Source organism: Theobroma umbraticum, unplaced genomic scaffold (genome assembly GCF_002168275.2).
Source record: "Theobroma umbraticum cultivar Fairchild unplaced genomic scaffold, ASM216827v3 scaffold_95.0, whole genome shotgun sequence".
In the NCBI taxonomy this organism is placed as follows: Eukaryota; Viridiplantae; Streptophyta; class Magnoliopsida; order Malvales; family Malvaceae; genus Theobroma; species Theobroma umbraticum.
The window spans coordinates 11,846,634-11,871,324 of NW_018397257.1; the positions used below are offsets into that span (position 1 = coordinate 11,846,634).

At 39.2% G+C, this 24,691-nt stretch overlaps 6 protein-coding genes and 2 non-coding genes across 10 annotated transcripts; 2 read left to right on the forward strand and 6 right to left on the reverse strand.

Annotated features, from left to right (window-relative positions):
- Window positions 1-303: 303 nt before the first annotated feature.
- Window positions 304-2,960, forward strand: LOC110412469 (MYB family transcription factor). Its single transcript, XM_021423002.2, has 2 exons — window positions 304-518; window positions 1,125-2,960. Exon 2 carries the CDS (start codon window positions 1,127-1,129, stop codon window positions 2,441-2,443), a length of 1,317 nt encoding a protein of 438 aa, XP_021278677.1. The 5' UTR covers window positions 304-518; window positions 1,125-1,126; the 3' UTR covers window positions 2,444-2,960.
- OFP17 (ovate family protein 17) lies at window positions 2,452-3,939 on the reverse strand. Its single transcript, XM_021423003.2, has 2 exons — window positions 3,199-3,939; window positions 2,452-3,031 (listed from the first exon to the last, which is right to left on the reverse strand). The coding sequence occupies exon 1, from the start codon at window positions 3,761-3,763 to the stop codon at window positions 3,218-3,220; it is 546 nt and encodes a 181-aa protein (XP_021278678.1). The 5' UTR covers window positions 3,764-3,939; the 3' UTR covers window positions 2,452-3,031; window positions 3,199-3,217.
- A 2,300-nt stretch (window positions 3,940-6,239) lies between these two features.
- On the forward strand, window positions 6,240-7,870 carry LOC110412478 (transcription repressor OFP4-like). Its single transcript, XM_021423013.1, has one exon. It carries the CDS (start codon window positions 6,639-6,641, stop codon window positions 7,803-7,805), a length of 1,167 nt encoding a protein of 388 aa, XP_021278688.1. The 5' UTR covers window positions 6,240-6,638; the 3' UTR covers window positions 7,806-7,870.
- Window positions 7,871-8,388: 518 nt separating this feature from the next.
- On the reverse strand, window positions 8,389-10,953 carry LOC110412835 (uncharacterized). 2 transcript variants are annotated; one of them, XM_021423468.1, is made up of 4 exons: window positions 10,844-10,953; window positions 10,625-10,753; window positions 10,114-10,242; window positions 8,389-9,134 (listed from the first exon to the last, which is right to left on the reverse strand). In XM_021423468.1, exons 1-4 carry the CDS (start codon window positions 10,910-10,912, stop codon window positions 9,108-9,110), a joined length of 354 nt encoding a protein of 117 aa, XP_021279143.1. In that variant the 5' UTR covers window positions 10,913-10,953; the 3' UTR covers window positions 8,389-9,107. The 2 variants fall into 2 exon arrangements, with proteins under 2 accessions (XP_021279143.1, XP_021279144.1); XM_021423469.1 differs by having other exon boundaries at window positions 8,389-9,360.
- An 826-nt stretch (window positions 10,954-11,779) lies between these two features.
- On the reverse strand, window positions 11,780-16,901 carry WNK4 (WNK family serine/threonine-protein kinase 4). Of its 2 annotated transcripts, XM_021422280.2 has the most exons (8): window positions 16,180-16,901; window positions 15,058-15,226; window positions 14,650-14,915; window positions 14,273-14,496; window positions 14,029-14,186; window positions 13,641-13,950; window positions 12,982-13,296; window positions 11,780-12,491 (listed from the first exon to the last, which is right to left on the reverse strand). In XM_021422280.2, the coding sequence occupies exons 2-8, from the start codon at window positions 15,145-15,147 to the stop codon at window positions 12,028-12,030; spliced, it is 1,827 nt and encodes a 608-aa protein (XP_021277955.1). In that variant the 5' UTR covers window positions 15,148-15,226; window positions 16,180-16,901; the 3' UTR covers window positions 11,780-12,027. The 2 variants fall into 2 exon arrangements, with proteins under 2 accessions (XP_021277955.1, XP_021277956.1); XM_021422281.2 differs by lacking the exon at window positions 15,058-15,226.
- Window positions 16,334-24,623, reverse strand: LOC110411915 (uncharacterized). The gene is made up of 10 exons (XM_089782874.1): window positions 23,294-24,623; window positions 22,888-23,073; window positions 22,375-22,467; window positions 22,057-22,239; window positions 21,867-21,969; window positions 21,600-21,785; window positions 20,474-21,480; window positions 19,958-20,382; window positions 18,425-19,810; window positions 16,334-17,293 (listed from the first exon to the last, which is right to left on the reverse strand). Exons 1-9 carry the CDS (start codon window positions 23,558-23,560, stop codon window positions 19,750-19,752), a joined length of 2,511 nt encoding a protein of 836 aa, XP_089639000.1. The 5' UTR covers window positions 23,561-24,623; the 3' UTR covers window positions 16,334-17,293; window positions 18,425-19,749.
- LOC149527482 (small nucleolar RNA snoR114) lies at window positions 18,936-19,023 on the reverse strand. The gene has a single exon (XR_016351031.1). It is a non-coding gene; the product is annotated as a small nucleolar RNA snoR114 (small nucleolar RNA).
- TRNAG-GCC (transfer RNA glycine (anticodon GCC)) lies at window positions 19,029-19,099 on the reverse strand. Its single transcript has one exon. It is a non-coding gene; the product is annotated as a tRNA-Gly (tRNA).
- Window positions 24,624-24,691: the final 68 nt, after the last annotated feature.

Below are 24,691 nucleotides of genomic sequence, written 5' to 3' on the forward strand. Positions count from 1 at the left end.
CTTTTTTCACTTTTATCGACACTAAAATAAATAAAACAAATACTCTGTCTCTTCCCCTCTGCAGCAGAGCTTTCTGCAACCCACAGATTCCCGGGTTGGTTCCATTTCCCCATAAATAATCACTAAATAATCTTCAGCCTCACATTTTGACATACTACTAGTACTTTTTTATATGTCTATTTTCTTTTTGAAAAAGAAAACAAAACCTCGCTAAACTCCAATCTGCCCAGTACCATTTCAGTAGTAGTATTAATAATTTAGCACCGATAACAAGACTTTGATGACCGTTTTTTACTAGTCGTAGTGTATGTTGTTCATCAAATTCAAAACTTTTAACAGTAATAATAATACTATCTGTCTGCACAGATCGGAGACGCCCAAAACGTCTTCTTTGCGCTGCAACTCCGAGCAGCTTAGTGGGGCTGTGGGGGTGTTTTTCTTTTGCAAATCCAAACGTCGTTGTTTCCCTGTTTATGTTTCACAGACTGAGAAACAGAGAAAAAACAAACTCGCTTGAGGTTTGCAAAGCTTGTCTTTCCTACTTTCAAACTCTGCATTCTTTTTATTTTTCTTTACTATGTTCTGGTTCTGGATGTGACAAAGATTTTGTTTTGCCTGCTGTTTCCTAGGAAACAAGTCCTCCTCCTTGCTTTTGTTTGGAATTTGGACCTTGATGCTAAACTTCTTTTTTTTTTGGGTTGCTTTTAGTATCACTATCAATCAATCTTAGAAGAAATTCTGCTAAAAAACTTCAGTTGTTCTCTTCCTTTTTCACTAGGATTTTAGCGCTGTAATCAGTTTGAATAGTTCTGCTGATAAATCTTAGTATGTGTCTATACAAACATAATAGTATTGCTTTCAATCAAGCCTTTACTCATTAATTAATCAGTGCTAATCTAAAACCCTGCTTCATTTCTTTAATCCGGGTGTTTCTTACCACTACGAGGGTTTTAAGGGGCATTTTCCCGGGAATCTTGGTTCTTCTAGGGGCTGCTATGTTCACTGTATACTCACTTTCATTGATTTTTTTTATTAAATTCCAGTTCTGTCTATAGTTTGAAATTTACTTGCTGTTGTCCGGTCCAAACAAGTTCATTACTGTTACATTTTCTGATCTCTTAAAGGAATGGAATATACCACCACTAAACCCTCAAAGCCCTCTTCAAACATATCCGAGTTGGTTTCAAAATTTGCCAGAGTTTGCAAGCTGAGATCCATGGGTGTTTTGTCTGCTGAAAATACGTTGAACTCAAGCAACATTAATGCCCCACTTGGCGAGGATAGCAGTGATAATACTGAAGAAACTGAATGTGATAGTGATAAAATACATCCCCGGCGAGCTGATGTTTCCTGCGAAAGGAATATATGCGGTGAGGCAGAGGTCTTGAAGTTATTTGACACTGTTTCTGCACTAAAATCAGCTTATCTCCAACTTCAGAAAGCTCATATTCCGTATGACCCGGACAAGATTATAGCTGCCGATGAACTCGTTCTGTCTAAGCTTGAAACACTTTGCAAGATTAAGCGTGCATACAAGGAGAAGCAGTTCACAAAATCAAAGCTTGATTCGTCTTGCTTGGAACTTCTTCTATCAGAAGTTAAAGTTAATGAGAGGCTGTTAAAGAAATTGAAGTCTGAAAATAAAACCAAGGACTCTGAGATTGTCCGCCTGAAGCAAAAACTCCAGGCTTTGGCTTTCAGGAATGCAAAGCTGGTTGAGATAATCAGAAGGGAAAGAGTGGAGAGAGAGAAGACAACGGTTCTGGATGTAACTATGTTTCAGAACAGCTTCAAAGCTGCATCAAAGTCCATTCATGATTTTGCAAAGCCATTGATTAGTTTGATGATGGCTTCAGGGTGGGATTTAGACCTAGCAGTAAAATCAATTGATGATGGAGTTGCATACTCCAGGAAGCGCCACAAGAAGTATGCATTTGAAGCCTACATTGCATGGAGAATGTTTCATGGAATGTTGCTTGAGTCCTATAATTGCAATGATATAATGAAGTTTGATGATCCAATTGATGCTCTGATAGAAAATCCAGATTCAGGCTTTGCAAAATTTTGCAGAAAAAAGTATCTTTTGGTTGTTCATCCTATGATGGAAATGTCATTCTTTGGGAATTTGGATCAGAGGAATTTTATATCGAGTGGCAAACATCCACGGACACCATTCTACCAGGTCTTTGTGAAAATGGCAAAGTGGATATGGATTCTACATGGGATAGCATGCTCAATTGATCCTGAAGCAAAAATATTTGTTGTCAAGAGGGGAAGCCAATTCTCAGATGTTTACATGGAATCTATTGAGCAAGACAGAGAAGGTCTGGTGGGTTCTGATGAGGGACAGGCTACTCAAAAGGTTGAGTTAATGGTCATGCCTGGGTTTAGAGTTGGAGAGACAGTGGTGAGATCTCGAGTTTATCTTTCGAAGACAAATTAGCCAATCCATAGATGTTAATCACCTTTAGTTTTGAGTATGTTAATACTTAGCAGGAGGTAGCTGAGAACTTTTGTAGTTTTTGAATTGTAGGATAGGGTGGGATTCAACTCAAGAGCTCAGACTCTTTACATCACCCTCTAGTTGGCAAAAAGCCTGTTATTCACCCCCTGAACTGTAAATAGATATCTACTCCGATGATGCCATCAGACTTTGGTTACCATTCTATTATTGTCTGCTGGATGATACTCTGATATTATTGTTCATGATGATGCCATTGATGTAACTCAGCATTCAGGAATTCTGTGCTTAATTGCAAGATAACTACTTTATTCGAGCCCCTTGTGAAAATCAGGTTAGAAGTTTGAACAATGACTAAAAATATTGATATCCTAGATTATATTTGCTTCCTGGCAGCCTGCAGGTGAGGGCCTCAGGTTTGATCTGTTGTAAAATAACATTGCCATGACTATATGGTTGCTCCCTGATATAATATCTTCCAAGCACAATGGTATATTAACTTTTGTTCTTATTTCTGATATTGTAGTTCACGTTGTGTCTGTTTGCTGATATGATCAAATCTAGGCTTGGCTGTTTATCAAAAAAGGGGGAAAAAAAAAGACAATCGGCTTAGCTCAAATAAGACAGGTGCTTTTAATATTATTCTCTGTTTATGTACTCGTGTAACAAATGCGAGCAATTGATTGAGAGAAAAGAGGGAGAGAGGGAGGATCAGCTATGAAACCAAAGAGAAGTACCGGTGCAACTGAAGAGTTACTAGGGACTATCAACATTGTCATCATCAGCGGAAAACAAGTCTGTGCATAGCTCGCCATAGAATCGAGAAACCAAATCAATAAAGACAGGGCATGTCAAGTTCTTCCAACAATATAGGAGCTCTTCCACATCCATCAAGTCGCTCACTTTCCCTTCTTCAACAATCATCTCAACTAAATAATTCTCAAAACTCCTGCATGCATCTTCCACATCATCATAACCGGAGGATCCCATTTTACTGGAACCTGCAACCTTCACATAAGCTGGTGTGAGGGGTGAGGGGAAGAGCAGCCTATCGTGTGCTGCCTCGGAAAAGCTTCGAAGCTCTGCTAGTTTATCCATCTTCCTGGACTGTCTTAGAGACCGAAAAACAGATAGTAATGCAGAAGTAGGACTTCTTTTAGGACCTTTTCTGACTTTGGCATGCTGAGGACGGGTTCTAAGAGCTCTTAGAAATACTGGCCTTTTGAGCTTGAACCTGAAGATTCGGACAACTTTTCTGCATGGGTTGAAAAGCTTGGATTTGAAGGCAACTAATGCTTTCATTTTCGTCTCTAATGATTGGTATATAGCGGAGTGCTTATGAAGGAATGCAGTGGGATGGATGGTAGCTTTGGTTGCGTATGATTTCTTTTGCAGGAAAGCCGGTGATAGCAACTTTACCAATTGGGATAAAATTAGTTTGGTATTAACACACACGAGAGTGGAGACGCAGATTGTTGAGAAAGGATGTTAGTTATTGAGGAGTCAGGAGAGGCGCTGTTGGACTTCGGACGTTGTTGTTAGGCTGCTTGTACTTCTCTTTTGTATGGCTGTGGTGGGTGGCAGTGGGGTTCACGTCTTGCTTTTGGGGTTGTAATCTAAGTGGAACTCCATCAACTATTTTGCCGTCCATTCAGAAAAGGTCTTGGTTGGTGATCAGGCTCTCCACTATCCTTGATGTGGAATTTGGCCTTTGGGGAAGAAGCATTCATAGCAAATCCACCAAGCCATACGAATGGGCAGGAGCAGGACAAGGCCATGCTGATGGCTTTAGTTTATGGCCCTATGGCATTGCCTTATAGAACCAGCATAATTTTTTTTGAAGGAGTCAGATTCATGGGCTTGGGCCACTTTCCCGTATGAAACCCAAACCGGATTTGGGGAGAAAAGTGGAACACTGTCAGTAGACTCATAGCATTCCAGGAATCCAGTGGGCCTTTGTAAGATGAGGTCATGAGCCCGATGAGGCTACTGTTTCTCCCATGTTTGTGTCAGCTTGGTTCTGTTCTACGCGTGCTATGCTGCTGGCTTTGTTTTGCAGGTTTCAAGGAGCCTTACAATTATTTAGTTGGGTACTTGTACACATTTTTTTTGTTCAGCTCAGCAAAACAAAGGGTAGTTGGTACTCTTTGGACAATAATAGTAGAAACAATCCGTGGATCCTATCCTAGATATATTCTTTTTTTGATTGTAGCTTAGAAAGTTAGAATTTGTTAGGTTGCTAGGTTGTAATTCTGCCATCCTCGCCCGCCTCACGAGGGTAGAGATTGGATTCGATCATTGTTAAGAAAACATTGAAAAATTAAGTGGCATTAAATGAATATCTATGATTGTACTACTCATTGAAAGAAAAGGAGAAAATTTTATAATTTTTTTATCCAATTATTGGATCACCAGATTAATAGTTTTTTGAGTTTAAATTACGTGATTTTCAAAAACTTAAAATTAAGTTATTAGTAATGATAAATTTAAATTATTATATAAATTTTAACAATCACATTCACATCAGATGTAAGATATTAAATATCACAATAATTTTAGCAGGAAAGGAAATTGAAAAGAAGGGAAAGATTGTGATGGGATGGAGTATACCACTGGCTTTAAACTTTCAACGCGGAAGTGCAAGTACCAAAATCTTCGGTGCTTGTTTATGATATGTGAAATATTAGATTAATTGTCTGCTTCTCTCTCTTTATTTTGGTCCGACAGCAGCCTTAGTATGTACTACCTCAAGGGGACGTCTAGATTGGTTAGTTCCGAGTCTACTTGTCTAACTAACAGAAGAAATAAGGCATGGCATTCTCGATTGAATCGTCAGCTTCTGTCTTTGCTAACGACGGTAACATTATTACTCCTGGTCTTCCTTCAATTCCTCTCTAAAGCATGCATTCCTTTCTACTTTCTTTGACCTGTTAAGTCACTTTTCTTGTATAAGTAACATCACCTCAGAAATTTAACAAAAGCTTTTTATCAAATCAACAAATTGGATTGTAAGCAAGATGAAGGAGTTTTGTAACTCAAGGTGTCTTTCCAATCCATGCTTGATTTTGAGTTCCAAGCACATGACTATGATTTTACGATGAATGAGGACGAATTGCCCGTCTGCTCTTCCTGGAGGCTCTTGTCATCTAAACTTTGGGGAGGCGGCTTACTGTCGCTCTACGGCTCTGCCAGCTATCAGCATTAGGTATTGGACTGGCCTAGGAGGCTGGAAGTCGCCTAAGCAGACCCTAAAGGAGAAACATGCTCAATTCTAGATTTTCATAGCTTTACAATACAACCAATTCACCACTCTGTGTCTGTGGTTCAGTTGCTCAAGCCACCTCAAAAAAGAGAAACAATTTTAACTACATTGAATTCAGCATTCAATTTATGGGCAGCTGGCTGAAAAGGAATGACAAGGTGTGCCATGATTGGCATCCCAAGCTCCGCCCTTCAGCAAGAGTTTGGAGGGGACAGGTAACTGAACGTCCAGCACTAGGCAAGTGGGGCAGCTGGAATTAAGAGATTGAAAAAGCAGGGAAGGAAATTGCATCATTTGTGGAGGAGGGAATTATGGAGAAAAACAACACTGGGTCGACAAAGGGGTCTTCAATATTACCAAAACCATTATTACACTGAAAACCACTTTTGATAAATAAAAGGAGGACCCATATGAGGCGTTGACAGTTCTTACAAAACCAGCCAAAAAAAAAAAAGTGGTCAGCTTGAGTCAGTAAAATGCCTTAAAAAACATTATATACAAGACTAGCTTATTGACCAGAGCCTTGCAGTCACCAAAGGAGCTTGCCATGCATAGATGATGTCAAGGAAGGGAAGACTGCAGAGCAGAAAACAGTGTCTTCGGCTACTGTCATTGTGTTGGATTTTCTGATGATTTAATAGAAAGGGCAAAAAAGAAGGCCTTTTATTTTGCATAATTCTCGATATTAACTTTCATGCTTGACTTTTCAAGTTGGGGGGGGCCCATCTTTTGTTGTTGCCTTGCCTAAAGTTAGAATTTGTGCTTCCATACTTGCTATCTATTCAGTTTCCATATGTAAAATCTTGTATTCTCATGCATTAAATAGAGGGGATGGCTAACACAAACCAAGTCTGAGAGAAGCAGAGAATAAGGAGGGTTTCCAAGTGAAGTGACAGAGAAAGAGGTCTATCTAAGATGGGTAATTACAGGTTCAGGTTCTCAGATATGATGCCAAATGCCTGGTTTTACAAGCTCAAAGACATGAGCAAAACCCGAAAGCAATACCGGTCTCACCCCCTGAAGAAAAAACCTTCCCCATCATCTTCATCATCACAAAAACCCCACGATTCCAAGCCAAGATCCTATTACTTCACCACCGAACCTATCAAAGCTGGCAGATTCTACAATTCACCTGTGCATCTTGAAGCCTCGGGCGCTCGTTTTCCTGATCCACCAAGAAAGTCGTTGAAGAGAAGAGGCAGAAGAAGAACCGTTTACAAGCCTTCTCCCAGAGTCGTCTCCTCTGTCTCTGCTGGTTTTAGCTGTCATTCCGTACTTAACTCAGTCCCGACCAACTCTAGTCTAACTCAGTCTCCTGACTATTCTCTTTCTCCATTCGAAAGTTCCCCTGAACCCGAGTCTCTTCTATCAGAATCAGAGGATGATGACTTTTTCGCTCCTGCTGAGTCATATGATCTACCAGCCTCATACTCGAAATCTTACAACTGTAAGCTTAGTTCTTCAACCACTGATATCATCATCGACATGAATAACGAGTCTCACACAACGAAATTTGACATGGTGGATGGATTTGACGCAATCCCTGAACTCGAGCTTCCTCCAATATTGACAAAGCCAGCAAAGTGCAATCTAAAGGCGGATGAAGTCACCAAGTTGACGACAAGTTCATCTAGATTAGAGGAGACTAAAGCACGCCGGTCTGTTTCTGTCAAAATTGTTAAAGAAGACAGCATTCGGACTCAAAAAGAGCCAAGGGGTAGTCCTCTTGTGAGAAAGTCATTTGCTAATTCTCCCGGAATAAGGCTTCGGGCAAATTCTCCAAGAATTGCAAGCAAGAAGATTCAAGCTTATGCACGAAAGAGCATGTCATCCGGTACGTACTTAAAGTCTAGGAATAGAAGCATTGCAGGAAGTTTAGCAGTCGTCAAGTCTTCACTTGATCCACAAAGAGACTTCAGGGATTCAATGGTTGAGATGATTGTGGAGAATAATATTCGGGCATCAAAAGATTTGGAAGATCTTCTTGCTTGTTATCTTTCACTCAATTCTAATCAATACCACGATCTTATCATTAAGGCGTTTGAGCAAATCTGGCTTGATATGACTAACCTACGCTTGTAAAATTCCTAGATCATTAAATGCACATAAATAAATGTTATATTCTGACTTCTTCTCTGTAATTTCAGTATTCTGATTAAGCAGGATTATTAAGAGTGGTTATGAGTTAGCTTTATATTGCTTTCACATTCTCTGTTTACGTCAACTTCACATTCGTCAAGTAAATCTGTTGACAGGACTTGACACTGTTTTACAATGAGTTTGCAGGATTTGCATAGAGCCTTCTGTTAAGGAGTCAATGAATGCTCAATGCACGCTGTGATAGTTTACTCGCAAAGCATAATCATAACAGAAGCTGCCACTTCTTGGATAAAAATGAAAAAAACTCATAATTATGTAAAAAGAAATCCATGATTATTAAGCATGAGAAACGTGTTAATAGTATCAGGCAACTTGTCGAAGATGTTTTCCTCTAGTGGTATTCTGTCCGATGAAACTTGAGTTAGGCAGTTCCAGAAGAGTTTAGGCACTTTCCTGTTTGATTTTTGGGGCGTCGGTTTAGCTCTTCGAACTTAGCTGTTGCACAGTATTAACTCCATCCCTCGTCAATTTGGAACAAAAGTTGAAACAGCTGTGGCTACTGATAAGGACTTCCTATCTGAACATATATGACAAAAATTTCCAGGTCTTTCTGAAACGATGATAAAAGAGTGAATCTTGTTTTTGGCAATTGGGTCAGATATTTTGGTAGAAGCTGTCAAACTGCCAACTATAACAAGAGAGATATATGAGATTTAGGTTCACCAAATCCTAGCAGCAACTTAACAAGCGGAATTGTGAATGAACCAAAACAAGTTCCAAGCTTCTTTGTTCCCAAAAAAGCAAAAAGAATACTCCATGACTTATCATCAAGTAAGCCTGAATACTGTCATAATTGCTTTGTTGCACAAGTATGAACGTGTGACTATTAGATACAGTTGAAATAAATGCAGACTGGAAAAGTTGTAAATATCCAGCATAATTGCTGGAATTATGGTCGGTGAATGTTGGTTGAATTAAGTCCATATGTAAGCAGGAGTACAACTCCACAATTTGCTTGGCTACTTGTAAGTAGTTGTTCCTCTATTCAAATTTATCTCTACCCAGCACTGAAAAATCGATTTCAAAGTAAACCAAACTGATTATTCAGATTCTTAGCCCACCATTGCCAGGGGTATTGTTTCATACTATTCTTCACAAATTTTCAGCACCCGTGCAATAACTTCTGTACAATTGCAGAACATGATGAACGGGTAGTCAAAGTACAGATTAGTTGAGTTTAAGACGTAATCCATAGTGTAAGATCTCGTGTGAAACCAACCCAGCTCAAATCAATGGGATTGACAGCTCTTCCTGAAAAGAGAAGCATAGGTCCACAAATCATGCTGTCAAGTTGTAAAAAGAAATTGATTATCCCAAAAGCTTCGAGTAAAGAGGCATTTTTTAGACCTCCAATCTTGTCTAAAGTTCATTGCTGTTATTCAAAGCTGAAGGAAGTTTAGACACCAAGGGATATGCGACACTTTTAGGCTTTAGCATATGCAAGTGACCAGTCTGATAATGGTAGGACTTACCCTGTCTGCAAAAGCACTAGACTCAGAGGTTAAGATGACAAACAAGAAAAAAGAAAGGTTCAACCATTAGACGGTATCTCTTCTAACACAATCTTCATCGCCTTTCATGTACTAACATAAATACCAGGGCTTAATCTAAGATTGGGAATCATAATAAATCTTAGTAGTGAATTGTGGGCAGCTTTGTGGCCTGCTACACAACACAAAGCAGGACCACCGACAGTCCTGCTAAAATGATAATAATTAGGGCTCTTTCGCAAAGATAGGTGGCTCTTCCAACTTTTGGCTCTAGAGGACCACAAGTCTCTTGTAATTGTTTAGCATACATTGGAAGCTCCCAGTTCAGTAACCGGTTGAACTTGCCACTTAGAATAGTGGATTCACAATGTCCCATCCTATGCTGATCCCCTAGGTTGTAGACAGGACTCTTAAGGAGCAAAACTACCCCCTAGGGTTTCAATCAGGCAAGTTATTTATATTTGAAGAAAAGACACTAGCAATTCGAGAGAGATGCTTTTCTATCTCGTCTCCTTCAACAGCGGTGAATAATACAGGTTGTCTGTTACTGTGAATCTGAGTTTTAGTGGTACGCTCTCCACCCAGACTTCAGAAATGTGCTGCAGTAGATTTCAAGTGTTTTTTCATGATTGTGGAATGAAAAGGTTTGTAATTTGCATGGAAAAGGGACAAAATATAGCTCTAGCATTAACAGTCTATCAATTTTTCTTCAGGCTAGAAAGTAGTCGATCGTAACCTACCTTGCCAATCGTACAGCAATGATATGGTAATAATTTGTGAGTGATTTTGGAAAGACTGGGGGAATCGCTTCTGCTACAGGCGGAGAATCCAGAAAAGCAAATTTGGATGTATGATAGTACGCAATAAAGCTGTAAAATATAAGAAGAATAAAACAAATTAAACAGAATATGAAAACAGGTCCTAGAGTGAATTTACAGCTCCAAACAGCATTATGAGCAAATATATTTCACCCATTCCACCCAATAGGCTCAAGGGAGGCCTGAGAGGGAGTTTCCAATGGCTAGAGACATCAGACGTGGAATGGATATCAAACATCACATGGAAAGAAATTTGAAATCGAAATAGCTCAAGCATAAGGACCACCAGGGCATCAAATACAATGCCATTGAACTTAATCAATGACCACATGAGGCTTGGGAATAGCCAACTGGCCATTAACCTTGCATTCACAGCCAAAAAAAAAAAAAGAAAAAGAGAAAACCTAGCTATTAAACTCTCTCAGAACATTACCCATAATTGTGTACTTGATGAGTCTCCTTTCTTGCTGAAAAACCTCTCAGGATTTGTTACTTCGAGATATCTAGAAAATGCCCCAGCCTCTCTATCCCATATCTCTTTGTCCTGTTGTGGGATTAAAGTCTAAAACAATAAAGAAAGCATTTGCTGTCACCGCAACTTGCACGAGAGTTAACCATCATATGCTTATACAAAGTAAAAAAGAAAAGCTACCTTTTGGGAGAAAAAGGTGGAGAGCACAATTATGCAAGGAGCACTCAGAGAATACTTTTTGGAAGACATGAAGCTGGTACAAAAATCTCTACAGTTTACTAATTAGTGAGTATGGTATACATCTGACTACTTAAGCATGCTGCATTGCATTATTTGGTTTCAGCGTTTTTTGCTTCCAGCCTTTCCACTCGGTTCTGATATAATGACAAACATTAGTGCCATAGATTCTGGCCAGACACATGTAGAACAAACCAATCGTATGTTCTGAAGACCTGTCAATTTTGCAGATTTCAAGCGCTTTGAATCTTAATTTTAATATCTTATTTGTTGCTTTCACAATAATATGAAGGATTTCACTTTTGGAATTCACGCCTGCAAATCATGATATCCATTTTTTCCTTTTTTTTTTTTTTTGGAAGATTAACTTCGAAGTGTATTCATATAAAAAGGGGAAATCTCATGTACACAAAAGGAGATCATGATATCTTTTCAAATTGCTAAAATTTTATTTGACCTGTTTTAGGAGCAAGCTGAATAAGGATTGAACATCCTAACTTTCCACCTTCATATAACTTTGCCATCACCCTCATGCATTAGGACTGGTCATGGTGGATATCATTTGCTAAACCACTATGGCTTATTGCTCATTCAAGCAATTCTGAGCGGAAGGATTTCAGAAGTCATATATCCACAAGACTCGAACTAGCCTTTTCTGGATGCCTAAAGGTAAAACTAGCCAGGGAGAAATTTTTAGTTAAAACTATCTGAGAGTATAATTCCAATAGGTGAATTTGCAAGCATCATCCACCATTAGCCTATGCAAAATTGCTAGTACCGTTTGTTTAACAAATGGATTTGCACATAATTTCTCTGCGTCTCTGTGTCCCTTTATTTTTGAAGAACAATTTGCATATCCATCACCCTAGGCGCTGGAAATGAAAGAGAATGCCAACATCATTGTTCATAAATCTTATTCTGAAACAGGCTCTATTTTAACACAAAGTACTCCATAATCAAAGATATATAATATTTACACTGAATTGCGTTAGCCATCTTACGGACAGTTACCCTCAATGTGAACTTCAGAATCTCCCTGACCACAAAATGAAGAGGTCAATCCAGCCAGTGAGTCAAGCTTTTCTTGTTGATCACTCCTTTCATTTGACCTGCAAAATTTGTGAGAGCTAGAATTTTACATGTTTCTTCCCTGAAGTCCTCTGCGTCCTTTTTGTGGGAACCTCACAAGGTGCCTGAAACCCAATATCCTCCACGGCTCCAACTGTCTTAAACAACCGTCTCTTACTCACCTCTTCCACTAATGATCGGTGTAGCAGTTGGCTCCTAATATCTACTAGCGACCGATTCCTTGTTAATTTTCGCTGGTCCATCACTCCTCTATGTTTAGGATTAGATGCATGTGATTCCAAAGCCTTGTATTGGTTATAGCAATTCCTAGCTATTGACTGTCCGCTTCTTGAACTTTCCTCATTGCAAAATCTAGTTGAGTTGTGAATTCTTGGGCTGAGAGGTTTGCTCTTTGTTGTAAGGCTCGTATCAGGCTTGTGGTCATCTCCAGAGAAGTAACTCATGTTACTATATGTTCCTGAGTGTGAAGAGCTCTGAGAACTGGTTTCATCAAGCAAATCATCTGCAATAGCAATGTTTCCCGTTGACATTCAAAGTTTTATGTTAACCTAGGGCGTGGCAGACCAATTTGATGAAGTAATAAGGAGAAGGATTAATTAGCAAAGAATATAAAGAAAAATTGGCATTGATTTACCTATTTCTTGGGCATATGTGAACATAATAACTTAATTACTCAATCTAGGAAGCCTAAACACCAAAACAAACATAGATTGACAATGAACATGGACTAACATTGAATATCAGCTCCTAGACACACTTATTTAATGAGTTATCTAGAAGATAAGAAGACAATTAATATTTTTTCTAAATTGCCTCTCAACAGGCAGGTGTTGAGACTTGGGCAAAGGAATTTCACAACTTAGATAAGCCAATTTAACCAGTACTATGTGTGTGCAGCATATCTACCGCACCAGAACAGCTGGTGTATGATTGGCAATCAAGCTTGTGTAATGGAGTACCATGTGGTACAAAGAATTTGTGCAGAGCCATACCTGGGAGCCAATTGCCGCCACGTGCCATCAAGCCAGACAGTGACACTTGGGATGAAGAACAGGAGGAGAAAGAGCAAAATGGATGATGAGACCCATCATCGTCTTCTTGGTAGTTAAATGTACTGTAGGCTTCATTCCTAGGGAAGTCCGATTTTTTCCATAGTGGTACTAGAGCAGAAATCTCACCATCAATCATTTCTGCAATTTCATATGGCTCCCAATCGGTTATCTCTAGCTCCTTCACCATTTCCATTGCCACGTCCGATGGTGTATCATTTACAATATCAAAGGGAAAATATATGTTCCTAGCAGAACCTGCAAGAAAAGACCTTATGGAAATGATTCACCACTTAAACAATTGATGACAGCAGGATTTAGATTGCCTGCCAACAGACTTCAAGCCAAGTTTTGGATATCCTTCATTTCTATTTGCTGCCTAAATCATAATTTAACCTCTAAATCACATGCAAAAATTACAATAGTTTGAGCATGACATGGCCAATATGCCGAAATAGAATTCTCCTCATAATTCATTATGCAGATATAGAAAATCAATATACTGCTTTACTGACTCAAAATTTGTGGTCAAAAGTGTCTGAAAACAAATAATTTCCCGGGACGGTTGCATCAGAACATTGCAATAAAGAACTGAATCGTACCCTCTGTATCTGCAATTTGTACTTTAAGAAAGATGGTATCATCTTCAGGATTAAGTTTCCCTGTGATTGTCATGTCTGTTCTTGACGGATTATCATTCAGATGCAATTTCTCCATTTCCCTTTCATTCAGAAAGGGCTTTGGACTCCCAAGCCTCGTCGTGGGTGACAATTTAGCTTCATCACTAGCGAGAAATGGGTCAAGCAACAGTTCTTCTGCTGACAATCTCTTAGAAGCATTTACTAGACATTTTCCAATAAATCTCTGCGCTTCCAAGTCTTGAATCTGGTAGAATGCCCCTGGTAGCTTCCCCTGAATAAAGGAAGTGACATGTATGTCATACTCCAATTAAGTGATACTATTAATACTGACATTAAAACTGAATCATACCGAAGTCACTTTCTTGTAAATTTGAGCTGGATTGGCACATTCACTATATGGATATTCAGATGTAAGCATCTCTAAAACACACATGCCGAAAGAGTAGACATCAACAAGTTCATTGTAATCCTCTTCATATAATTCTGGTGCCATGAACTCGGGGGTCCCTATCAACATTGGAATTCAAAAAACTCGAAACATAGCGAATTGGTATACACTAACATTTACCAGCTCATGATGAAGGAAAAGGTACCTATGACACTGTGGGCTGATTTGGATCCTCGGAGAATCGCTGCAAGCCCCAAATCACCAATCTTGACTTGTCCTAGATGGCCATTAACAAAGATGTTGTCACACTTAAGGTCTCTGTGAATAACTGGAGGGTCATGACCATGCAAATATACAAGACCCTGCAATATTTGGCGAGCCCAATTCTTAATTGCTCGGATGTCCACTCGTTTATATTTCTTCCTGTATCTGCACATTTATACACAGTTGTTACTTGCTAGCAATTTCATCATCGCTTTAATATCGAGTCGGATGAGGACTGGTCTCGGAAGTGTTACTTGTTTTGTCAATAGGGAAATGGACTAGAAGAGTTGGCAAAATTAGAGTAAGAAGGAGAATTACTCTCTGAGAGATCCTGAAGTAAACATTTCAGTGATGAAATTGAAGGTCTTCCGATCAACGTCGATCCAGGAGGTGTAGAATCTAATGATAGAGTCATGATTGAGGGTGCTAAGAAGGTGAACTTCAGAGTACAGCCTCTGCAAATCCTCTGGCGACCGGAGCACCTCGTTGAGTTTTACCTGGTTCCAGGCCACCTCCATTCCAAGGACCTCATCAATTGCTTTGTACACCGTTTTCATTGCACCTTTTCCGAGAATTTCTTCAAACTGTTGGAAACAAACCATAATTTTGTTTTCCCTCAATAATTAATCAATGAATCTCTAAATCTCAACAGTAATCAGGTAATTCTACCATCCATAGAACCCAACAGTCTATGAGTAACAAGGAAGCAATGGATTTCATTCTCACATTCATCAGAACTTTAAAAGAAAATTTCTGCTTATTATTTGATGTTCTGTGACAATTTTTTGTGTTAGTATCACGATTGCTACGTTTCATCCATTGATGTTCTTCTGTGGCTTCCACTTTTGAATGCTTATTGCATGCCTTGAATTGATGTTAATGGAAATTCAAGATCCTGCAAAGACATACATGAGATTCCCTTCATTGTAATTTCTTACAGTTATGCAAATGCTCTGCTTAGGCATTGGTTGCTGGTGCTTGCAACAATTTTTCAGTAAGATAACAATATCTTAACACTAAAACTTCCACCATTGCTGTTAAAGAAAATGGTTGGTGGTTTTTCTTCTAAATTAATTACTGCCACTTGGTTAAGCATGATTGTCGATTTACTGTCAACAAGACATGATTTGATCTCTTTTGTTTTATTCCCAAATTTTCTCCTACCCTTAATCCATCACAATTTAGACTTGCAGAACAATAACACATTACTTTATGGAATTCAGATATTCAGATTAAACTGACTTCATCGTACTATCCAAGAGCTAGCTAGAACCTGAAGCAGCTCGAACCCCAGATATTGCTAGTATTCACTGTTTTGATTTGTAATGACCTTCAAGAACTCGATAAGGTGAGGTGATATTGATTTGCTTATTTTAAAGTAAAAGCCTTAAATTAATATTGTTCTCTGACAATCAATCATAAATATATTTTAATCCGCTCATAGGGCATTAACTTGCGCAAAGAGTCATGACATGAAAATGTTTGAACTTTCCCCTGCTAACATTGTTCGACTAGTGACCCACCGACCCCAAAGACTAGTTTAAGCAAACCAAAACCAATCTGATTATGGTAGTTGGAAGAAAATAAACATCCACAACACTGTACCAAAGTCACAAATATTTTCAAGTTGAATATTTATATATAATACAAACTGTCGTAAAGACCCTTTCGGGAGATCTGTATGTTTACTTAATTGCTTATTGATTTTAGCAATAATTTTAAGCTACTTTCCAGAAGGTAAATGTTTCTTAGAAGAGCAAGATGTAGAAAACTTTGGCATGCATGTACACATATACCTGGATATGGAGATAGAGAAAAAGACTAAGAAAGATTTAACTTTGAACTTACTCGACCGTATCGACCAGAAGGATCGGTTTCAACGTATCCGTTCTCCTGCAGCTTGGCTTCATCGAACTGTTTTCGATACATGTTTGAGCTATCCACAAAACTTAGGTGGCAGCCCGGAAAATCTTGTAAAAACTTGGAAGAATAAACGCGGTAATTGAAAACAAATTATTAAGTCAACATAAATATAAAAAGGGTAATTGGTAGGTCGACGGAGATAAAAGAGCATCTAAATCCGGGGCTTCCCTTCATGATTTTCGTAGGAGAAGACACCAAAGAGGAGCCAAGAGAGCCTGGAGTAGTCAATCCTTAGCATGATCCATGCCATCTCCACCACCGCACGTGAGAAGTCGTACTCCTTGCAAGCTAACATTTGACACGGGAATTAACCAAGAAAGTAGAAATGTTGGCACACCTTCGACTATAGCACTAGTTTTCTTGGAAAAATGGGATTTCCCCAAGAATTCTAATGAGATCGGGAAGGAATATTTGTTGGTGAACAAGGATAGTTTTGGCATTCAAAGACTAGAGAGAAAGGGACTGATCAGCAATACCGATGCGGTCCGGAACTTAAAGAATCTGTGGCTATTCTTTGTTACTAGCATTTGTGGATGATGAGACAGAAGCCCGAAAAGAAGGATGACTAGTATTCTGATAAGGCGACTCAAACTTTAAGAAGCAAATCAAAACCAGGGAGAAATGATCAATCAATGTTGACACCCTGATGAAGAAGAAGTTGGGAGAGGAAAGTAATTGGGGATGGAAAATGTGTACCTAGGGGAATAGAAGTAGACGCAACGATGAATTAGTGTGTGTTTTATAAGAGGTGGGTCCTCCAAAGAGGAATGGCAGACATCCAAAGGCCAGGATGGCATCAAATGACGTTCACATTTTTGGATTGAGAGGCGGAAGATTCCAATTCCAACTCCAATTCCAGCGCCAATTTAATTACCAGTACCTCAATCTTGACCGTATCATTTGATGACTACTTATTAGATCATCCAGTATCATGTAAATGGTAACACATACCTTTTGGTCTCGGTGCATGCTTCAATTGATCTCAGGAAGCCTACTGATACATCAGATACTTTTTGTTTCGGAAAGGCCTTTCCAAATCCTATTAGGAAATCAACAGCATGCACACGAAAGAAAAGGTCAAAAGATCAGGTGAATGCATGCCAGAGTAAGAGTGAATCATTATCATAAAGTACTAGTACTTCTGACAGCTTTGACTTTGTCTAAACAATTCTGACACCTATCCACTTGGGAGTACACAAATTTCCATGTTCCTATAATCTGACAAATTGGTAGTATGTTTCTGGAGTCATAAAAGTATGATTAAATCGTGCAGGAAAAAAGCATGGGGGGAGAAGAGGAGAGCCGCCGGGGGCCGGGCTCACCTCAATTTGACAAGACAACGAAAGTTGAAAGAGCTAGAGCCAATGAGATTATGCGGCGTGTTAGATGGTGGCTTGACAAATTCCAGGGCCTGTCGTTTTCACAAACCTCTCTTTCTCCACTTTGTTTATTCACTCTTATCCCCTCTCTCTCTCTCTCTCTCTCTCTCTCTCTATGGTACTAGTCATTGTTAATATAATTATTAGTAGTCGGATGTCAAGTATACTTTTGTCCTTCGAAATACAAGACTTTCCTAGCTAGGCTTGCCAAGTCTGGTAAAAAAAAGCACGTTAATGTGAGTTTAGTAGGTAACTTTTCCTTTCTTGGGAGCGTTCAACCAATCTAATTTGTTCCAAAGTCGAAGATAAGATAGCCCACGCAGGCTTGCTTTTGGGAAATAATCAAACTAAAATCATCAAGAAATGGGGGAACAAAAACGAAAAGAAAAGTCCAGAGAAAGGATCAACTTTCGAGTCAAATGCATCGTGTACTCCTTGCCTACAACCTTTAATAATAAAAAAATCGACAATGATATACAATTAACAAAGGTTACATGGTACTGAAAAATTAAAAAATTAAATGAAGGAGAAGAGAGAGACGGAGGCATATGATAATATTATATTCCTGCGGAAAGTGTCTCATTTTTCACCATCCTTTTATTAGAATTGTTTAACTATACATCAGACAAAGTCTATCTGATTCCTATGGTATGTGTGACTGTTGGTTTGAGTTGCGTGTGGTAAGGTCAGCCAACATGCAGAAAAGGGCAGATGAAATGAATCTGATCATTAATGTCTTGCAATGAATAAAGGCAAAGAAAGAGGGAACAGTATGTTTACATCATACGTACATTCATAGATAGACAAGCACACCTACAGCTGCATGATTCATACAATTTGACTCAAAATCTACCCATATTCCGGTAGCTGGCTAGCTTCGATAGGGTGGGAAACAATGGTTGCAGCAGCAGCGAGGACAGGCTTCTTTTCAAGGAAAGCATACTAATAAAAGACACTGAAGTTTCTCTTCCTCAGAAAAAGTCTGATTCTAAAACACTAGGGTTAACGACTGATGGTTGGTGATTTTCATGACTAATCATGCATGAAAAATTAAAGTTTCAAAGTTGATTTTGAGGAGGTGCTTCTTACAAATACTAATAGTCATGGTTGGTGGTTGGCTAACAATCATATGATGCTAACCACTTTGTTTTACAGAATATACACCCTCAACAGAAGTTCCACTAAAGGAGAATAAAATAAAAGTTTACAACGTGATGCTCGTGTATCCAGTGCTAGCGAATATCAATCCATGGGGTGATCATCAGCCTGCTTAAAAATCAAAAATTAAATTATAATAAAAACGAGCTCAGATGTGACCAATTTCATCCGAAGAATCAGACAATTGTGATAGACCCTACTATCACATTAGGCACCAGATTCGTCACAGCTCGAAAGTGCACCAGCCGGGAATCGAACCCGGGTCTGTACCGTGGCAGGGTACTATTCTACCACTAGACCACTGGTGCTTGCTGGTTGTCCTTGGGACTTTTTTATTTCACAAGCACCCAGCACAAAAAGTAATGGTATATACGCTGGCCATGCTTTAATCTATTAAATATCAGACACTGTTTCCTCTCATGCCCTATAAAACTCATCAATGCCATTAGCATACGTCATTTCCAATTTTCTACCTTTAAGAGCAGTAGTAGCTAAAATCTACATGGATGTATGCACAGGTACATATTGGCATATCAACATGGCTCTATTTTCACAATATCAAACAATGTCAATATTTTACATATTTAAGACTCAAATCTCTATAGCAGCTTCCAAGATTATACGACCAATACAGCTGCAGAATTCTATATTTCCCAAAAATTATCCAAACAAAATTTCCCATTGGACTTTACTACCTATGCCAAACCAAATCCCAGTGAACATTACTTCACTATGTACACCTTCAATGGAAGCCACCAACACGGAAGTAAACACACCGAATGCACAAGAACAAGATACAGTTTCGAATATCATGCTAACATCGAAAATAGGAAACAACCGAGGCAACAAGAGAAGGAAGTAATGGGGGAAAAAGGGTCTTCCTAAAGGTTTAGATGTTAGCATCTACTGCTAATGCTTACTGTCTTCTATTCTTCACATTTTCTGTTCTGATTATCCTTCAGAGGGACAGAGGTGGAAAATCATGTTCATTTTTCAGATGGTATGAGAGCCCTGCATCACTAGAAACCCAAACTGCAAAGATTTAGAGGGCAACCTTCAAAAACTTTGGAGAAGAAAGAGGGAAAGAGAACAAACACTGAATCGTCACCATATGGTAACATATATTCTTTTACGTAGCAACATTTTCTAATAGAAAATTGTATTACCTTTCTTGATTACTTTCAAGAACAGGCTTAGCACTTTGTGCTGCTGTTATCATAACACTTGGTGTGGAGCCACAAGTGCAAGGATCTGGCAATGCATTGCCTTCTGGCATGTTTGTGCTCTGTAATTCAAGGCTAGAAGACCCAGATTCAAATCTCTCAGGTGGGCAATTTAAACCATTGGCAGCACATAAACCCCAAACGGATGGGTAAGGTGGATGAGTACTGGGTGATCCAAACTTCACAGGGCCCAGAGATGGGTACTCCTCTGGTGAGAGTTCATGGCTACCTTCTTGAGACAATGCCATCTCTTGTTGAACAGTAGCAGAACCATTATTATTAGTATATCTCTGAAACTGACTGTAGGCTCTTGAAGCCTGAAAGATTCCTCTCCCAGATGAGTGCCTCTCCCGATTAGAACGATACTTCTGCAAAATTTTAAGCATCTGGAGTCAGATATAGCTGCTAAATGCAAAAATTAAACAAAGGTACATGAATACAGTTCTCAACTAAACATACAATGATGGGAATATATGTTCCTGTTCCTCGTTTCTTCTTATCCTCTGAATCCACAGCAGTACAAACTGCAACAGGAGGCTTCGAAAAACAAAATTGTGATCCCCAAATCCCATTTGAGTCCCTCTGAGAATAAAGATCCTGTTTTAAGCGTATGGATTGTTCGATAATTTCCCAATGATTTTCATTCTGTAAATGGGGGGACACAGGAGTAGATACAGAAAATAAATGGCAATATTGACCATATAACAAACTCCAAAACTGGCCATCATAATCCCCAGTAAGGTCTAACAATGATTTTAAAGATTCAGAATCCCCAAAAAAGCCAGCTATCTCTCTTTTACAAACTACATTGCTGGCAGCTAAAGTGTCACTCTTAGAATAAGGCTTTAGAGCAAAACTCATATCATCAGCAGCAATAGAATCTGTCAACGTACTTTTAAAAGAGTCACCACTTTCAACCATTCCAATTTGTCTACAAGTGCGAGGTTTTGTTGAACGTGAAGCACCAAGGTTGCAACTCAGAGGAAAAGAATCAGATGAATCATTTTTACCTTTCATTGCCAGTAATCCAGACAGTACAAACTCCTTAGCATCCCCAGGGTGACAATGTCCTGAAACAGCATTTCTGTTGACATTGGTTTTTCTTTCTGGCACTACCTGTGAGGTTAATACATCGAATGGGTATCCCAACTTGTATCTGGATCCAGAAGTAGCTATAGATCCTGACATCTTATTGTTACTAGTGCCAACATTGATTGGTTTTGCAAACAAATAGTTCCCTGAGCACATATTAGCACATGGTGATGACATTACATGGTCATAACCTCTAGCATCAGAAGTCAATGGAAGATTTTGCATGTCAGTCAAATGATTGCTTCCGTGCCTTTCCAAAGTGTTTGCAAAGAACTTAACAAGCTCATCCGCTATTCTTTCTCTTGGTAAAATAAGGATCTGCTCAAGTTTGTGAGCCCCATATTTGAAGGCACTGCGAATTCTATAGTAGTTACCTGCAACAAACTCAAGATTCTGATCACAAGAGCATGAGGAACAACAAAATGCATATGCCTAACCATAATTTTAAGGCATTAATAGAAGCCTATTTCACTACAACAAAACAGCCCAATACCTCTGTTAACACTACGCCCAAGGTTGTTGTTTTCTTTTAGTGGATCAATTATATTAAGATGCTTCAGAGGAAAATACCGCGAGTTTGTCTCAACCCCCTTCGATGGAACAGAAAACATGCTGATGCACTTTCTCAGAAATTCTTCACTCAAAAGTGGATTATTCCCCACATTTTCGGGAACCTCAGCTGCAAAGACAGGCAGATAAATGAATCAGTCAAGCAGCTACCAAGCTGTCCACCTCATAAAGACAGATGAGTATTTCTTACCCACTATATCAGGCAGGGAAGATTTGCAAACTGGTCCATTTAAGCTGATACAATAATTCTCCCAATCAAATTTGCTGAAGTAATCCAAAAATCTGTAGAGAACCTGTGTAAGATGCAATAACATTCGGTGGTTTAAAAATAATGATGCATTATATGCACAAATCAATATTAATTCCTAAAAGATACTTACTGCTATAGGGCCATTTAAAGAAGAGTGAAATAGATGAAATATATACAGGACCAGTGTTTCTAAAGCATATGTAGAAATCAAGCCATGATGGGCACCAAGTATACGACTTTCATAATAACACCAAGCTTTTATGAGGATAATGCTGCGCTTAAAGAGATGATCTTTACCAACAAGACGATCAATCTGCAAAATAAGCTATATGAGAAATACATACATATTCAAAATGTTTTACTCAGAACATAAATAATTTCTATAAGGGATCTAAAATGACTAAAAAACCATGTATGATCATGAATGTGTAAAATTGGCATGCCAAACCTGTTCCAGAAAACATAGTGTACAAAGCCCCCCCAACTGATTGAAGGAAATATCTACAACAATGTCTTGCAGAAGGCACTTCACAAGCTTAACCTGAAACCAGCAATTCAAAGAAAATATATGAAGAAATTTGCTTTCATCAGCAAAGGAAAACAAACGCATGCAACTACCATCCGACTTCTCAATTTAGAGAAAGATACACCATGAGACTATAGCACTCTAATTGAAATACTACAGTTAACAATTGCTCTAGCAAATGCTCATTTTAGTATGTACAGCTTCTACTAAATGGTTGTGAAGTAACAATCAATTCAAAATTGTTACCAAAAAAGGAAAAATGCATGTAAGAAAACAAAATTGCCTGGGCACAAATTCTTAAAAGTGAATGCAGATATCCTATAGACTTTGCTTAAGTTCAATACCACAGGTTGATTCATGCCTCTACAGAAGTCCAAAAGAAGTTAACTGGATCAGACTAGAGTTGCAAAATTAAGGCTTGAAGGTGGTATAAACCTCAGCATCAATGCAATGAACATCCTTAACTCTGTAGGGAGCTTTTTGATTGTGCTCTTCGCCCCTGAGAATAGCATGAACATCAGACACCAAAGTATCCTCAATAGCTGGACTGCTGAGCGTGGTTAAGTCAATATCTCCATCCGGTAAGTATGTCTTGAGCGGAACTGAGCCATACGGGAAGACCTGTAAAAAATTGAAGATTAAGAAGACTCCTCAAGTGTTCCACAAAAAGAAGTGCGAAAGACCAAGATTATATGAAACCTCAAAAAGTTACGAAGGAGTACATAGCACAACCACCTTGCCTTACATAAAACCAAGAAATGTAATAATTCCACAAAAGAAAAGAAAAGAACAGAACAACCTATATATAAAATAGATAATATATGTAGGAGTGAAGAAAGACCTGGTACCCAAGACCATCTTGAATAAGTCGTTGAACGTACTCTACAATCTCTTTCCGCTTTCTGTCAGCGTCCAAAGTTGGTTGTACACTCCAAACTATACGACGCGCGGTGTCCTCTGCGCAGTCCCAACTCTCTCTCGCAATCGAACAGGGCTGATCAGGATTCGACAACGACAAGGAAAACGGAGGCGAAGGGAAGGGTGAGGGGCATAGGCGATCCTCCCTTGAAATGTCACCGTTGGGATAACAAACGCGAAGATCACCCATTCTTTTCTTGATTAACCAAAGTGTTGGACAACAAGACAGCGGCAATGGATGCAAGACACGACGCCGTTGAGGAACTGGAGAATTAGCGGTGTCGAAAGATCATTTCTTTATTGTGTTGTGATGACTGATGGAAGAAGGCGCGAGAGAGAGAGAGGGAGAAGCAGAATAAAGAAAGGAAGTGAATGGAGGGGTAGGGGCACGTGAAGGGGAATTTTTGCTGTTACTTGTTAGCGCTTGCTCTTGATGATGGAAACGGAAACGGCAGAGTAATTGGGTTTTTCTGTTTTTGAAGAGATAAAAGAAAAATGATGAAGATCAAAACATAACCAATATGAACTGGCTTAGTATCTTTATTGACCCCCTGCCCTGCCCTGCCCTGCCCTGACAAGAATCAATCTCTCTCTCTCTCTCTCTCTTTGCGTCTTGTCTTGCGTTTTCCTTCGTCTTCGTGTTCCTCTCTCCCCAACTCACAAGTCACAAACACGTAGCCAAGACCGTGGCGCCACGCCACGCAACGCAAAGCCAGCGAGACACAACGGGACAATTTTTAATTAACCCAAGAAACGCTGGCCTAATGGGCCACTCTTAACTATTGCAGAAAAATACCTGAGCGGAGGTTGGGGCATCGCTAATATTGCTACGGCCTACAGCCCTTGGTTGCCTGTATAAGACATTGATGCTGACGTCTCTACTCTCAACTAGCAGTTCTTGTTTTAGTATTTTTCTTTATTTGACCGTCGTCCGTCTCCCTTGCTGTCTCTTTTCTTTTTTCCTCCTTTGGGAGTATGACAATTAATTGTTATCATCATTTATTGATGGTGTTCAACTGCTGGCAGATGACAGATGCCGTGGGAGGCAATTTATTTTCTTATTCGAGTAATGATTTGAACAACAAGCCTTCTAGTTGATGCTGCAAATGGATCAGACGAGTCAGCTACTGGAGGTGGAGGGGAAATTGTTTACATCAGTCCCATTTTTCCTTGCATGGGAAGTGGAGGAAAGAATACACCGTTTTTCTATGAATCGGTGGGCCATTCATCCCAAGAACCCAAGGCACCCAACGCTTCGGCATCAATTCACGAAATCGTAATGATGGTTTAGAGCTGCTGTGGCCACCACCAGAACACCCAG